The 13,780-nt window shown below is 53.4% G+C and overlaps 1 protein-coding gene across 4 annotated transcripts in view; it reads left to right on the forward strand.

The window, feature by feature from the left end:
- Nucleotides 1–13,780, forward strand: part of SEZ6 (seizure related 6 homolog) — a gene marked incomplete at both ends in the record, with an annotated part of 43,885 nt that overhangs the window by 23,419 nt on the left and 6,686 nt on the right. For all 4 annotated transcript variants that reach the window (XM_082679222.1, XM_082679223.1, XM_082679220.1 and 1 more), the window contains 2 exons: nucleotides 8,382–8,577; nucleotides 12,550–12,735. In XM_082679222.1, the coding sequence (XP_082535348.1) occupies nucleotides 8,382–8,577; nucleotides 12,550–12,735 (382 nt within the window). The remainder of the gene's footprint in view (nucleotides 1–8,381; nucleotides 8,578–12,549; nucleotides 12,736–13,780) is intronic.

Genomic DNA, 13,780 nt, shown 5'->3' on the forward strand with positions numbered 1-13,780 from the left:
GGTGCCGCTTAATTAAGGTAATTAATGTAAAATCATCACCTAATGAGTGGTGGCACTGGCTGTGGCTCACCAGGTGGAAGGCACCAGCTGCAGGTGTGGGGAAGGGGGTGGGAGGGGGCAGATGCCAGGCTGGCTGCCCCTCTGCAGGCCTGGGCTGGTTCTACCCCCAAGCCTACCATCCCCACTGACTCCCACCAGGCCAGGCCGGGCCCAGTCCCGAAGAATGGGCCGGGCCCATTCTCTCCACAATGAGGCAAGATGCTGCCTCTGCCTGCCCTGGCCCTGGCCCAGGCACAAGCCCCACCCTGGATACCCACCCTCTCATGGAAGCCCCCGGAAGCCCCGTGTCTGTTGTCTGGTTCTGCCACATTTTTTTTTATCAAATGTAAAAGCCGTTACCAGGCAACCTTGAGAGGAAGACCTGCCACAGCCCTGGATTGCTGTCAGGAAACATAGCAGGCAGATGAGGGCCCCGCCCTCTACCGTACCACCACTGGGCAGAGTCCTTGGGGACCCTGTCGGCCCTGATGGCCGGAGAGCACCTGAGGCCATGGCAGGGAGGGCTGGGTGGGGAGGGACAGAATCATCAGGGCTGAAGCAGGGTTTAAGGTTCTTCCATGGCCAGTTCTAGCAACCTCTGCTCCTATCTAAGCCTCCTGGCCACACCACACAGGCCACTTGGGGACCTAAAGAATTAATGACACTGCAGACCAATACCCAATGGGTAGTTGAAAAACTGAGGCCATGAAGGAAAGGGAATTGCCCAAGGTCACTCCGTTAATCATTAACTAATGTTTTGGGTTTTTAATTAATTTATTTATTTATTTACATTTGGCTGCATTGGGTCTTCGTAGCTGCGCGCGGGCTTTCTCTAGTTGCGGCAAGCGGGGACTACTCTTTGTTGCAGTGCACGGGCTTCTCATTGTGGTGGCTTCTCTTATTGTGAAGCATAGGCTCTAGGTGCACAGGCTTCAGTAATTGTGGCTCACGGGCTCCAGAGCGCAGGCTCAGTAGTTGTGGCGCACGGGCTTAGTTGCTCCGCGGCATGTGGGATCCTCCCAGACCAGGGCTCGAACCTGTGTCCCCTGCATTGGCAGGCAGATTCTTAACCACTGCGCCACCAAGGAAGCCCTAACTAATGTTTTTTGTTGAGTGAATTTGTTCCACAAGTACAGATTGAGCAACTACTATGTGCCAGGCTCTGTACTGGGCACTGGAGACATGGATCTTCACAGTTAGTGAGGGAGACAGAAATCATAAATGATGACCCCCCAAAAAAAAAAATGATGACCACAAAATGCACAGTGCTGTTGGGGATAGGAGTGGGAAGCACAGAGGACGATAGGAATTCCAGGATAGGGCACACTCCACCATGGGGGGGCCGGGGGGGTCAGAGAAGGCTCCCCAGAGGTGATGATACCTGCTCTGAAGCCTGAAGGTTGAGAGGCCAGCAGCCAAGCCTCAGCTGGAAAGCAGCAGGTAAGGCAGACTGGCCCTTGAAGCCTGCCCAGGCAGTTTTGAACGGGTGACCTTATTGCCTAGGAGCAGGAGGTGGGCTTAATGGCTTCTGGATTGCACTCCTGCCAGAGGCTAGGCCTGAGTGCAGTGTCCTCCTGCCCAGGGCTGGCAGTTGGGCCAGGCCACGCTGTGCACTGGGGGCAAGACAGATGAGACAGCTGGAATGCCCAGGAGGCGGCCCACTGCTCCTTCAGGCTTGGGGAGGGCTTGTGGCTTCTTCCCATCATGGGTAAGCCCCTGCCTGCCCTTCTGTGAATTCACAGGGATGGCTCAGGGTAGGTGGAAGGGATGGAATCCAGGCAAGGGGGACTGGAGGAACCGTGGGAGGAGAGGAACTTTTTTTGTTTTTTGTTTTGGCCATACCACGCGGCATGTGGGATCCTAGTTCCCCAACCAGGGATCGAACCTGAGTCCCCTGCATTGGAAGTGCGGAGTCTTAACCAGTGGACGACCTGAGAAGTCCGGAACATCTTAAAGACCCAAAAATCACACTCCTGTGCAGGTCAGCCTGACACCATGCTGAACCCCTGCCATGTGGCCACAGCTCTGGCTAAAGGCTGGGCCCCTGGGCAAGACCCTCTCAATCCCCTCCTTGTGAGGAACAGCCTCAGGGGTTCCAGAATCCCTAACAGCCCATCTCTCCATGGCTTAGACCACAGCCCCTCATAACCTGCTTCATCCCTGGCCCCCACCTCCCCTCAGGATGCTGCAGCTATCTGTGCCTTCTGAGGCCGAGGGTCTGGGCTGCCCGTAGGAAGAAGGCCAGGGCCAGCCCTCTGTGATGGGAAGAGGCTTGCCTATTTCAGCTGGGGATTGGGCACTGGGCTAGGCTCTTTTTAGAGAGACCCTTCAGGGTGGGTGGGCATGAGCCCCATGGCCCATGAGGGTCCCATTTCCTCTCCAGGCAGCCAGCTCCCCTGAGAGCTCCAGGCCTTTCTGGGCCTGGCTCATGTCTCTCACTGTGCTTGGCGTTCCAAGAACCTTCCCGCTGCCAGCCCCATCTTGGCTTGGGTGCTCTCTGTACCATCTGGAGCCTGGACACAGCTGCCCACAGTCCCTGCCCTAGTGCCCCACATGGCCCCATTGGAACACTGCTCTCCCATGCCAGGCCAGCTGCCAGTTTGATAACCAGAACACCCTACCCTTCTAGGCCGGGTCAGGGCCAGGCCTGATATGGACGCAGGAGTAGGGTGGTGGGTCGGGGGGTGAGATTTCTCAGCAAGCTCCTCTTTCTTGGCTCCTAGAAGGCTTATCTGAGGGGGGGTCACAAGGGAGGAAACAGGTCTAGCCCCAAGGATTTAGGCCCCTCTTCCCCTCCCTAAAGCAGACCCTACCCCATAAGTGTTTGTAGACAAGCATCAGTTAGGACAAGAGCATAGAGGCTGTCACATAGAGCACAGAAACTGCAAGTGGGGGTCCAGTCCTGGTTCTGCAGCGCATCTCTCAGTCACTGGGCTAAGCCCTGGCCTTCTCTGGGCCTGTTTCCCTTTCTGTTAAAGGAGGTTGAACCAGATGATGCAAAAGTCTCCTCCCAGCCAGTCCCTCTGAGTGTGGCTCCTTTTCTGGGTGGGAAGCTCCCTCATAGCTCAGAATGGCAGTGGTATCTCAGGCCCTTGACCCTGTTTCCTGCTTCCTAGCAGCTCAGAATCTGGGCTAGGGAGAGGGTGGCTCCCAGGTACAGTGCCTCCCAGGCAGAGCCCTGGCAGACCTGAGGTGAGGTGGGTCCACAGCCTGGGTGAGGCCCAGGTCTCTCCAAAAACGGGAAAGAGGACTGCTCCTGCTGCGCCCACTCTGTGCTGAGCCCCGTACAGGCGGGATCTAACTTAACCCTTATAACCCCATGAGGTGGGTGTGATTATCCCATTTCACAGATGAAACTGGGGTTCAGAGATGTCATGTGACTTGCCCAAGGACCTATCAACTAGTCGGTGATGGAGCTGGGAGTTGATCCAGGACTCAAGAGTCCCTATTCTTCCTCTGGCCCAGAAGATTGTCCTGTTGCAGAAAGAGAGTTCAGTTGGGAACAGTTGGAGAACTCCATCCCCAACCGCTTTTCTCAGCCCAGCCCTGCCTGCTCCTCTAGGAACCCCATCTGGAATTCTCCCAGTTTCAGGGGAGAGGCCTGGGATGCTTGCATGAAGACAAAGCACTGGACCAGGAATCAGGAGTCCTGGCCTGGAGTCCTGGCTTTGCCTTGGATTTACAGTGTGACCCAAAGAGGAGCTCTCAACTTCTCTGATTACGAGGTTCCCTTCTCTATAGGCTGGAGGTAAACACAGCCTGCCCTGCCTCCCTTATTGAGGTTTTGTGAGATCTGTGAGGATAATGGGTGTGAAAGAGCTTTGAAAACTGTAAAGGATCTCATGGGAAGAATTGTGATTCTACTACTGTTGGAGTGAGAGAGCACATGTATGTGTGGACATATGTGCCAGGTCATGTGTTTGAGGGAGTTGTGTGCATGTGGTGGGTTTAATGTCAGAGTACACACACAGGTGTCGGTGATCAGGAGAGCGCAGTAGAACAGGGGCCGTGGTCAGCTTCTGGGAGTGGGACTCAGGTACTGGGGGAGGGGCTTACACACAAGTCATCCCTGAGCTCATGGCCCGTGCAGGGTTGTACTAAGATGATTGTGTGCAAGGACTTGTGGCACCATCCTGTCTATGAGTCGCACCATTAGAGCATGTCCTAGAGACCGACTGGCAGCTTCCATGGGGACAGACAGGCCAGTCAAGGCTGATGGTCTGGGGTTGGCAGAGGGCAACCTGAATCCTCCCCACCTCCCATCCAGGAAGGAGTCAGCCCCCTCAAAGCAGCCATATTTCCTTCCTTGAACTGACCCCTGGTCTGCTGGAAGCTGGGCAGTGTTAGACAGCCCAGAGTCCTGTGGGAATTGTACTCAGCTCCCTCTGCTTCTGTCTTCCCCAGCCTGATCCCCAGCTCCCCTCTTGTCACTGGCTAGGGGTGTGGGAAGACAGCCGTCGTGAGCAGAGCTGACATTTCAATCTGTCTCCTGAGCCCTTCAGATGCCTGCAAATTACATCAAGACTTCATCACCCCCCTTGTCTAACACCAAGCCCTGTCTGGCCCCTGTCAGGCCTGGCCCTCAAACAAGTGACAAATTACATCTGGCCACTGTGGCAGGCCTGCAAGTGGGTGCTTGAAACCCAAGGGACCAGCGCTGCATAGACAGCCATTGTGAGAATAGAGTACCTTCTGGATAAGAGCCCCAAGTAATCAGGCCCACTCCATTCCATGCTCTCATGGCAACCCCTGCCACCAGGCCAGCTTTGAGGGGCCCATGCCTTCCCCAGATTGGAGGGGGACAGAGGTCTCAGCTCCCAGTTTTCTCAGCTTTACGGGCTTCTGGGGGGAAAGATGGCTCAACATCTTGAAAAAAGCCCAGTATGGCCAAAAACCACCTCCCTGCTAAACCTGGCGGACCTGGGACCCAGGAATAAAGATGTCTAGAAATCTGTCTGCGGGAGACACCCCCATGAGGTTAGGAGGAAGGGAGCTGCCTTTGCCTCCAGCAAGGCCAGGCTCTACTACTTAACACCTGTGTGACCTTAGCCTCTCCCAGCCTCTGTTTACTTAAGGGGACTTTACCACCCACCTTACAGAATTCTGGTGAGGATGAAATATCTGTAAATAGTACAAGGCTTGACACATTGTAGGCGCTCTGTGAATGGTAATTGTTGTTATTGCTGTTGCCACCGTTGCTGGCTAAAAAGCAGGGTCAGGAGCTGGAAGATAGGGGTCAAAAGGGTGTTTGTGGGAACTAGGAAAAATGCTAACTTCACGTCTACTTCTCTGCCTTCACTTCATTAGTAATTCCCCTGCGGTGATGTCCTCCCTTTCTCTTCCTCCCAGGCCGGCCCTGCCCCCGTAAGGCCTCTCAGCCCCACCTGCTCCACGTGCTCTCCCTGAGCCTGCAACCCCTCCACTCCCCCCTAGAGGATTCCTGCTGCATGCATTCAGTCCCACTTAAGGCAGAATTATATGCTGCCTGGCATCTCTCGATAATTACAGATTCCACGTGTGTGTGTCTTGTTTGCCCAACTCTAGAATCACAGAATCTCCAAGTTTGAGGGGACCTCATCCAGCCTCCGCCTGCTGCAGGAATTCCCTGAGGAATGTCCCTGGCAGATGGTCCAGCAGCCTCCACCCAAATGTGCCCTGGAGGGGAGCTCCTCATGGAGAGGCTGCACATCTGCCCCAGCACCCTGCCTTGCGTTTTCTCTTCAGCCCCAAAGATCCCCTAGGCCTTTTCTCCCAGGCAGGGGAGTCTGCAGGGCACGCATGCTCTCACCACCCACAGTCTGAGGGGCCCAGAGCCTAGCGCAGCTGCGTCCTTGGACCTGGCTGGGCTCAGCATGCTCTGTGCTTCTCAGTTTACAGAAATCTGCAAGGAATGTCCCTCTAGCGACCCACACATTAACCCTTTCCACACATCTTTATTGCAACTGGCCAGCGAAGAGGGCATTGTGACCCAAAATGCTACCTTTAGGCTTTATAAGAGAGACAGACGGTAGAGAGGCCTGAAGTAAAGGAACTGACTGGCCTGGCTTGGGAGGCAGAGGATGGTGGCCCTGAGACCTGAAAGAATGAGCAGCTTCAGCAGGAGAGGAAAAAACGGAAGGCATTCCCTGGGCTGGATCCTGCATATGCAAATGCCCAGAGGAGGGGAGTGAGGCATGGCCTGTGGCTGCAGTGAAGATAAGAGCCTGGCAGAGCTGCTGAGGCCAACTGTGAGCTGGGAAGTTTGGACCTCTTCCTGTGGACAATCTGAAGTCACCCACAGGGTTTGGGTAGGAGAGAGACATGGTCCAATCTTGAGACAGCCGGGGCCAGGGAGATGAGTTGGGGATGGGAGGGGTGAAGGCCAGGTGAGGAACAATGGGTGGGGGGGAGGGTGGTAGGTAATCAGAGCCAAGATAGAGACAAAGGGATGGAGAGGAGGAATCAACTGAAATATTTGGGAGATAAGATTAGGAAGGATTTGGTGACTCATTGGATGCCACTTAACTAGCCCAGGAGGATAATCTGTGAAGGTCCTACCTCAGAGCAACATAGTAAGGACCTTGGAAACCATGTAGATCAATGCTTCGGAATCACCTTGTTAAAATGCAAAGGATGAGGACTTCCCTGGTGGCGCAGTGGTTTAGAACCTGCCTGCCAATGCAGGGGACACGGGTTCGGGTCCTGGCCGGGAAGATCCCACATGCCTTGAAGCAACTAAGCCCGTGTGCCACAGCTACTGAGCCTGCACTCTAGAGCCCGTGTGTCACAACTACTGAAGCCCGCGTGCCTAGAGCCTGTGCTTCGCAACAAGAGAAGCCCCCGCTCGCCGCAACTAGAGAAAGCCCGCGAGCAGCACCGAAGACCCAACACGGCCAAAAATTAATTAATTAATTAATTTTAAAAAGAGAGAAAGAAAGAAAATCAGAGATATAAAAAAAAATGCAAAAGATGATTTAGTAGATCTTAGGTGGAGTCTGAGCTTCTGCATTTCTAACAAGCTCCCCGGTGGTGCTGATGCTGCTGGCCCAGGGACCACATTCTGAGTAGCAAAGATTCACACTAGGCATTTTATATGATGGAGAAAATGAAGCTCCAATAGTCGGCATACTTGTCCAAGATCACATGGTTAGGACTAGGTCCCAGACCTCTGGGCTCCCAATCCAGTGCTCCTTTACCAGGCCACACTAACACTTCCCCTCTGGGCAGAGTCTGTTGCTGTCCAATCCTTGTTGAATGAAGGCATGGAGCCCAGAGGATGCTGCAGGGATTGAAGGTCTAAGGGTGTTGGGGTGGTGGCAGAGGGGCCTGTGACAGCCAGAGGAAAGGACTGGAAAAAGAGGCCCGGAGAAGAGAGAACAGAAGGGTGGCTGGCACGTGGAGGGGCGTGGCATAAGGCTAGGCTGAGCAGTCAGCAGAGGCCAAGTTGGGCAGGGCCTCGAGGGCCACAGCAAGGAGTCTGGACTAGATACTGTGGTCTTTGTGGGCTCACTGGAGAGCCACGGATGATTTAAATAAGGAAGCACCATGAGCAGCAACATATCAGGGCTATTCACTGGCTGCAGTTCAGAGAATATGAGGTGGAGGGAGAAGTGGGTTAAGCCCTGCAGGCAGGGAGGCTGGCAGGAGGCTGCTGCGAGGGTCTAGGTGAGCAATAACAGCGAGGACGGGGGAGGTAGCAGCGGGGATGAAGGGCAGTGAACAGAGTTGGGGGCCAGTTGACAGGAAGGAATGACGGATTTGATGTGGGGTATAAGGGAGGAGGAGAGATGCCAGTTTCTAACTTGGGCCTGCAGATGGATGGTAAGGTCATTCCCTGAGCTGGGGAGCCAGGGGAGCTGCCAGCTGGGGGAAGCGGGTGCTCAGTTTGAGGCAGGCTGGGTGTGAGAGGACAACAGAGGATGTTCAGGGGAAGCTGATGTTTAAGAGCCCACCTTGCTGGCCAGGCCCTCAGCAGACACCATCTAGTTCAACACACCAACTGCATCCCCACCTTACCAATGAGAAAACTGAGCCTAGAGCTATGAAGGGACAGGAAGCATTTGGTGTAGCTGAAAAGCTTTGGAAACAGACGTGTTTACAAATCCCACTTGTGCTACTCTCTATGTGACCTTGGATAATTTACTTGATATCTCTGAACTTCAGGTCCCATTTCACAGGGTTACTGGGAAGGTAAAATGAGCTCTTCCTGCACTGAAGTGCCTAGCTCAGGGCCGGGGCTCCAATGCCCAAGGGGCACTGAGGATTGGCCATGCCCCGGGCCTGCAGGAGCCTGAGGGCAGCAGGGCTCAATCAGCAAAAAGAAGCCTGACTCTTCTGCTTTGCTCTGTTTATTCTATGGACAGGTCCAGAACATCAGCCTCCGAGAAGGGGAGACAATAACTGTGGAGGGCCTCGGGGGGCCTGACCCCTTGCCCCTGGCCAACCAGTCTTTCCTGCTGAGGGGCCACGTCATCCGCAGCCCCACCCACCAAGCGGCCCTGAGGTTCCAGAGCCTCCCACCACCCGCTGGGCCTGGCACCTTCCATTTCTACTACCAAGGTAGGCCTGGGTAGCTGAGGAAAATACCAGCCCAGACTGGCTGCCCTCCTGGGGATCTCTGGTGCTGTTACAGCCTGGGGGAAGCATGGAGAGACTAGTAACATACAACTCAGTTGCCCAGGGAAGCTCTGTACAACTGGAGGTGAGTATTGCCCATCTGATACCTCCAGGACCTTCCCTGTTCCACCTACCACCCTGCAGAGGACTGGTCTCAAAGGGGGACTGACACAGAATCAGGCAGCCCCAGGTGTGTCCCTTGCCACTCATTCATTCAGTCAGTCAGTAAACTTTTCCTAGTTGCGAGGCCTGTGCTAGAGACTGGCAGTATCAAGATCCAGCCAAGTCCTTGCCCTCAAGGAGTTCAGAATCTCCTCAGGAGGCAGACACCTAACAGGCAGTAACAATAGAAGGCCTCTCCCCAAATGCAAGGGGGTCGAGGTCAAAGGGGCTTGATAGTGACCATCTAAAGGTCCTTAGCTACCAACCTGGCCTTCCTGAACTGCCTCACCTGGCCATGTCCCAGTCAGCTCAGAACACCGCTGGAAATAGGAGAGTGGCATGATGTAATAGGAAAATCACAGACTCAGGATATGGGCACATCTGTGTCTGAATCTCCTTCCCACTGGCTATTGACCTTGGACAAGTCATTTGACCTCTCTAACCCTCCTTTTCCTCTGTTGTAAAACGAGTCCAAAACACCTACTCCACAAAGTCATGGTAGGGATGAAACAAAATGGTGCATGTCAAGGGCTTAGCACGCATCCAGAAAGAAACCGGAACTATGTTAAGGAGCTAGTAGGATGGGAAAGGGAGGAAAAGGGGTTTGGGACTCTATCCCTCTCCCATCAGTATCCCTGTTGGCCCCTTCTTCCCCAAAGTCTTCTTGATCCCTTGCACTGCTGTGACAAGGTAACCAGTTCAGACTGGGGAGTGCTAATGGGGAAATGATTGACATGAACAATTGGCTTGCATTGTCAGGGACCACTTCCGCGGCCCTGCCAGGAGCCACAATCACTCCTCTGGAGATGGGGATGCTTGGACCCCTCCCCTAAGGAGTACTCACCCCTTCCTGGCCTCTCCACCTAAACTGGGGGAGCAATCTGGTGTGGCAACAGGGAGCCTGGTGGCCATCAGGGGCTGGCCAGGGGCTTGTCAGAGGCAAGGGGCCAGCTGAGGCAAGGGTGAGCGTCTAGGCAGCCCGACCAGCCTCCCTAACGGCTCATCAGTCCTCCCTAGCAGTGGGCATAATCATACCACGGTAACCTTCTCTCTTGCTGCAAATTCCTTTGCACAAACCCCCAGACCTTCTCTCTGTTGGGCCAGACAAAGGTGGCTGAAAGGCAGCGAGTTGGAGGCCTGGCGAGGGGTGCAGACCCCAAGGAGGGGCTGGGAAAGCTGGCCCAGTCCTGCCTCTTTCTCAGTTCCCAGAAGCCCTCCCTCCTCGCCCAGTTTTTGTCAATGATCAGCTCTTTCCTTAATGAGTGTAATTCCCCTAATTATAGGCTGTAATTAGCCCTGATCCCAGAGATGGGAACAGGAGCGTGTGCTCATACGCGCATCTCCCTGGGCTGGAGAAAGAGGGTGCCAGAAGAGGGGGTGAGGGGCCCTGTACCCACACCCCTGTCAGAGCTATCCAAGATAATGTTGGAGATCATAAGGTTGGACCCTCATCTGCAGAACCAAATTCCAACTCCCCTCCCACAACCTCAGGCAGGGTGAGGAAGTAGAAGGTCCTGCCAGGCATCCCCCTCCTCCCTCCTGAATATTCCTGGCACTGGACTTGGCCCCAGAAACAGATGCCAGGGAGAAAATAGCTCAACAGATTTCAGTGATGCAGGCTCCCCGGGAACAGTCGTCATGGCAACAGGAGGAAGCTCGTCTTGGGAAGTGGCACTTTACCCACCATGGAGTCTGGGGGCTTCATTGTCTGCCCCCAGCCTCCTGCTCTCACCTCATCCCAGCCCAAGTTCCTAATCTGTGAAATGGGGGACCTCCCTTCCCGGAACTGTGATAAGAACTCATGGGGAAGATGGAAGTACAAGTGCTGAGCACGACCTCTGGCTCATGACCTAGACTGCCCTCAGTGTCACTCCCCCCTCCATTCTGGGTAGAGTGTCCCATCCCATCCCAGCCTGGGGTTTCTCCCCAGATCATTGTGAGTGGCCGCCCTGAACAACCACCCAAGACAGCCTTCATTATTACTCTCAGGTTTCTCTGACTCCTGAGCCCAGGTTTCTACTTCATGTGGGAAAGCAGGTGGGAAAGAGGAGATATAAAGCAGTGGGCTCTAGGGCCAGGAGTTTCAAGCACCCACTCTACCACTTACTGACTATGTGGTCAGGGCAAGTCCCTCAGTCTCTCTGAACCTTGGTCTTCCTCACCTGAAGGTGAGTTAATAACCCCTAACTTCCTCCTAAGCATGTTGTAGACATCAAGTAAGAAGAGTGTGAAGGCACTTTAGAGGCTGGAAGGTGCATGCACATGAGTGGTGCTTTTGTTAATCAAAGTTACAAACAATAACAGCGAGCTGGTGTGTGCAGTATTTGTTCTGGGCCAGACACCGCACATATATCCTCTCACTTAACCTCTCATGTAACAACATTGGATGCAAACTCCAAATGGGTGGGCAAACAAGGAAACTGAGGCACAGAGAAGTTATGTAACTTGCCCAAAGTGGCACAGCAAGTAGGGGAGCCTGTATTCAAACCCAGGCAGTCTGACATCAGAGCCCACCTCCTAAGCACTGCCCCATACTGACTACCAATCACAAGCAATCACTCATTGGCCATTCTTTTAAGAACTCTGTGAGAGACGGATGAGTAGGAATCATCTCCCCCTTTCACAGACCTAGTAACTAAGACCAGGACAGGTGAAAATCACAAAACTTGTGTCTGGACCCTCGTCTGCCCAGAGGCAGGCTTTTCTTATATTCATACAAAGGCACACAGAGGCTTGTAGAGTCCCTGCCTGGACCTTTCTTCCTATCCACCTAGTACCATCAGTAAGGGTGGGCCTCCTCCACCCCGAGACCCACGAGTGGTTCCTCAGTCTAGACGGTCCTCATCTCTCCCACCACCTCCGAGGGTTTGCAGACTATAGCCCAGACTCTTCACTCAGCCCCTCTCCTTGACCACCTCTCAGACCCAAGCCCTGACCCCTATTTTTAGCTAAGGCCCCAGTTTGGCACTGGATTGGGATTGGCCGGTTTTTTTTTTTTATAGGCTTTGCTGCCACCATTCGGTCATACTTGGTATGACAGTTCTAAAAGTTACCAAGTTTCCCAGGGCAACTTGTCCCTCCCACAACTTCCTTGAAGGCGTGTCCTGCCTTGCCACCCTCGACCCATCCTGTTTTTAAAAAGTCCTCAGCCCTTGCCATCAAGCTTTTTAGCATTTCTCAGTGAATACTGGGAAAGCTTTTACTGTCTCTGACTTAAGTGTTTCCTGCTGTAATTCATATTTGTCCCCTATAGGAAACATAATATCAGTACTTTACATCAGTATAGGCTTTTCTCTATTTCAAGTTCTTTCACATCTACAAGTCATTCAATAAACATTTCTTGGTTCCAGAGATACCAAGCTGAATAAAATACTATCTCATTTATTCTCACAATATCCCTGTAAGTGGGCTGGCATTTTGAACCTCATTTAACAAATGAGGAAACTAGGACACAGAAAGGCGAAGTAACTTGCCTTAAGTGTCAGAAAGCTTGGACCAGAACCCAAGGCTCCAACTTCCACCTCTGTACTTGCTCCATTAACCAGCCCAGGCTGCCGGAAATATCACTGGCACCTTCTGGGGAGGGGATCAGAGTCTCTTCTGGAATTCCTGATGCTTCCTCTGACACCTCAAGGCAGGCTGGGGCAGGCCCCTTTTGCCCTGGCTATGACTCAGCCCACTCAACACACACACACACACACACACACACACACACACACACACACACACACATCACCCATTCTCTCTCTGCAGCCTATCTCCTGAGCTGCCGCTTTCCCCGACGTCCAGCTTATGGAGCCGTGACTGTCACCAGCCTCCACCCAGGAGGTAGTGCCCGCTTCCACTGTGCCACTGGCTACCAGCTGAAGGGTGCCAGGCTCCTTACCTGTCTCAACGCCACCCAGCCCTTATGGGATTCTCAGGAGCCTGTCTGCATTGGTGAGTAGCCCCAGGGGACTCAGAGCTGAACAGGGGAGTGAGGTGGGGGGCTCATTCCTGCTCTCTGTTGCTGTCTGGCACCTTCATTTGCTCTCCATAAGGAAGCCAGAAAATGGCCACACACATCAGCGGCGTTCACCCAACCTGCACTTATTGAGCACTTACTGTACGGAGGCACCACAGGTATACAGAGCAGAATTAAACAGGGACTGTGCCTTCAGGGAGCGCACAGTTCCAGGAAATGGGAGTGAAAGAAAGTACATGGGTCACCAGCTTCCAGAGCAGGGAGTTAAAAGTACCAATGAAGAGGGAATTCCCTGGCGGTCCAGTGGTTAGGACTCAGTGCTTTCACTGCTGTGGGCCCACGTTCGACCCCTGGTCGGGGAACTAAGATCCAGCAAGCTGCACAGTCAAAAAACAAAACACAAAAGTACCAGTGAAGAGACAGAGTGACCTGGGATAGGGGGAAGCAATCATCCTTAGCTGGGTACTTAGGAGGCTTCCTAGGGGAAGTAAGCGTTGAAGGTTTGACTTTTTTTTTTTTTTTTTTAATGAGTGTTGAGTTGTATTAACTATTCATACAGCTGTTATTTAGATGATCATATGATTTTTCCTTTGATCTGTTGATGTGGTAAATTATAGTAACTGATTTTTAAAATTTATTTATTTTTTATTTTTTTATTTTTGGCTGTGTTGGGTCTTCGTGGATGCACGTGGGCTTTCTCTAGTTGCGGCGAGCGGGGGCTACTCTGTTGTGGTGCGCGGGCTTCTCATTGCTGTGGCTTCTTGTTGCAGAGCACAGGCTATAGGCGTGCAGGCTTCAGTAGTTGTGGCACGTGGGCTCCATAGTTGTGGCACGTGGGCTCCGTAGTTGTGGCACACGGGCTTAGTTGCTCCGTGGCATGTGGGATCTTCCCAGACCAGGGCTCGAACCTGTGACTCCTGCATTGGCAGGCGGATTCTTAACCACTGCACCACAAGGGAAGTCCCTGGACATTTCAGTGGAGGGAACAATGTGGGCAGTGACACAGAGGTGAGAAGGTGA

The sequence above is a fragment of the Grampus griseus genome (genome assembly GCF_964374135.1).
Source record: "Grampus griseus genome assembly, chromosome: 20".
NCBI lineage: Eukaryota > Metazoa > Chordata > Mammalia > Artiodactyla > Delphinidae > Grampus > Grampus griseus.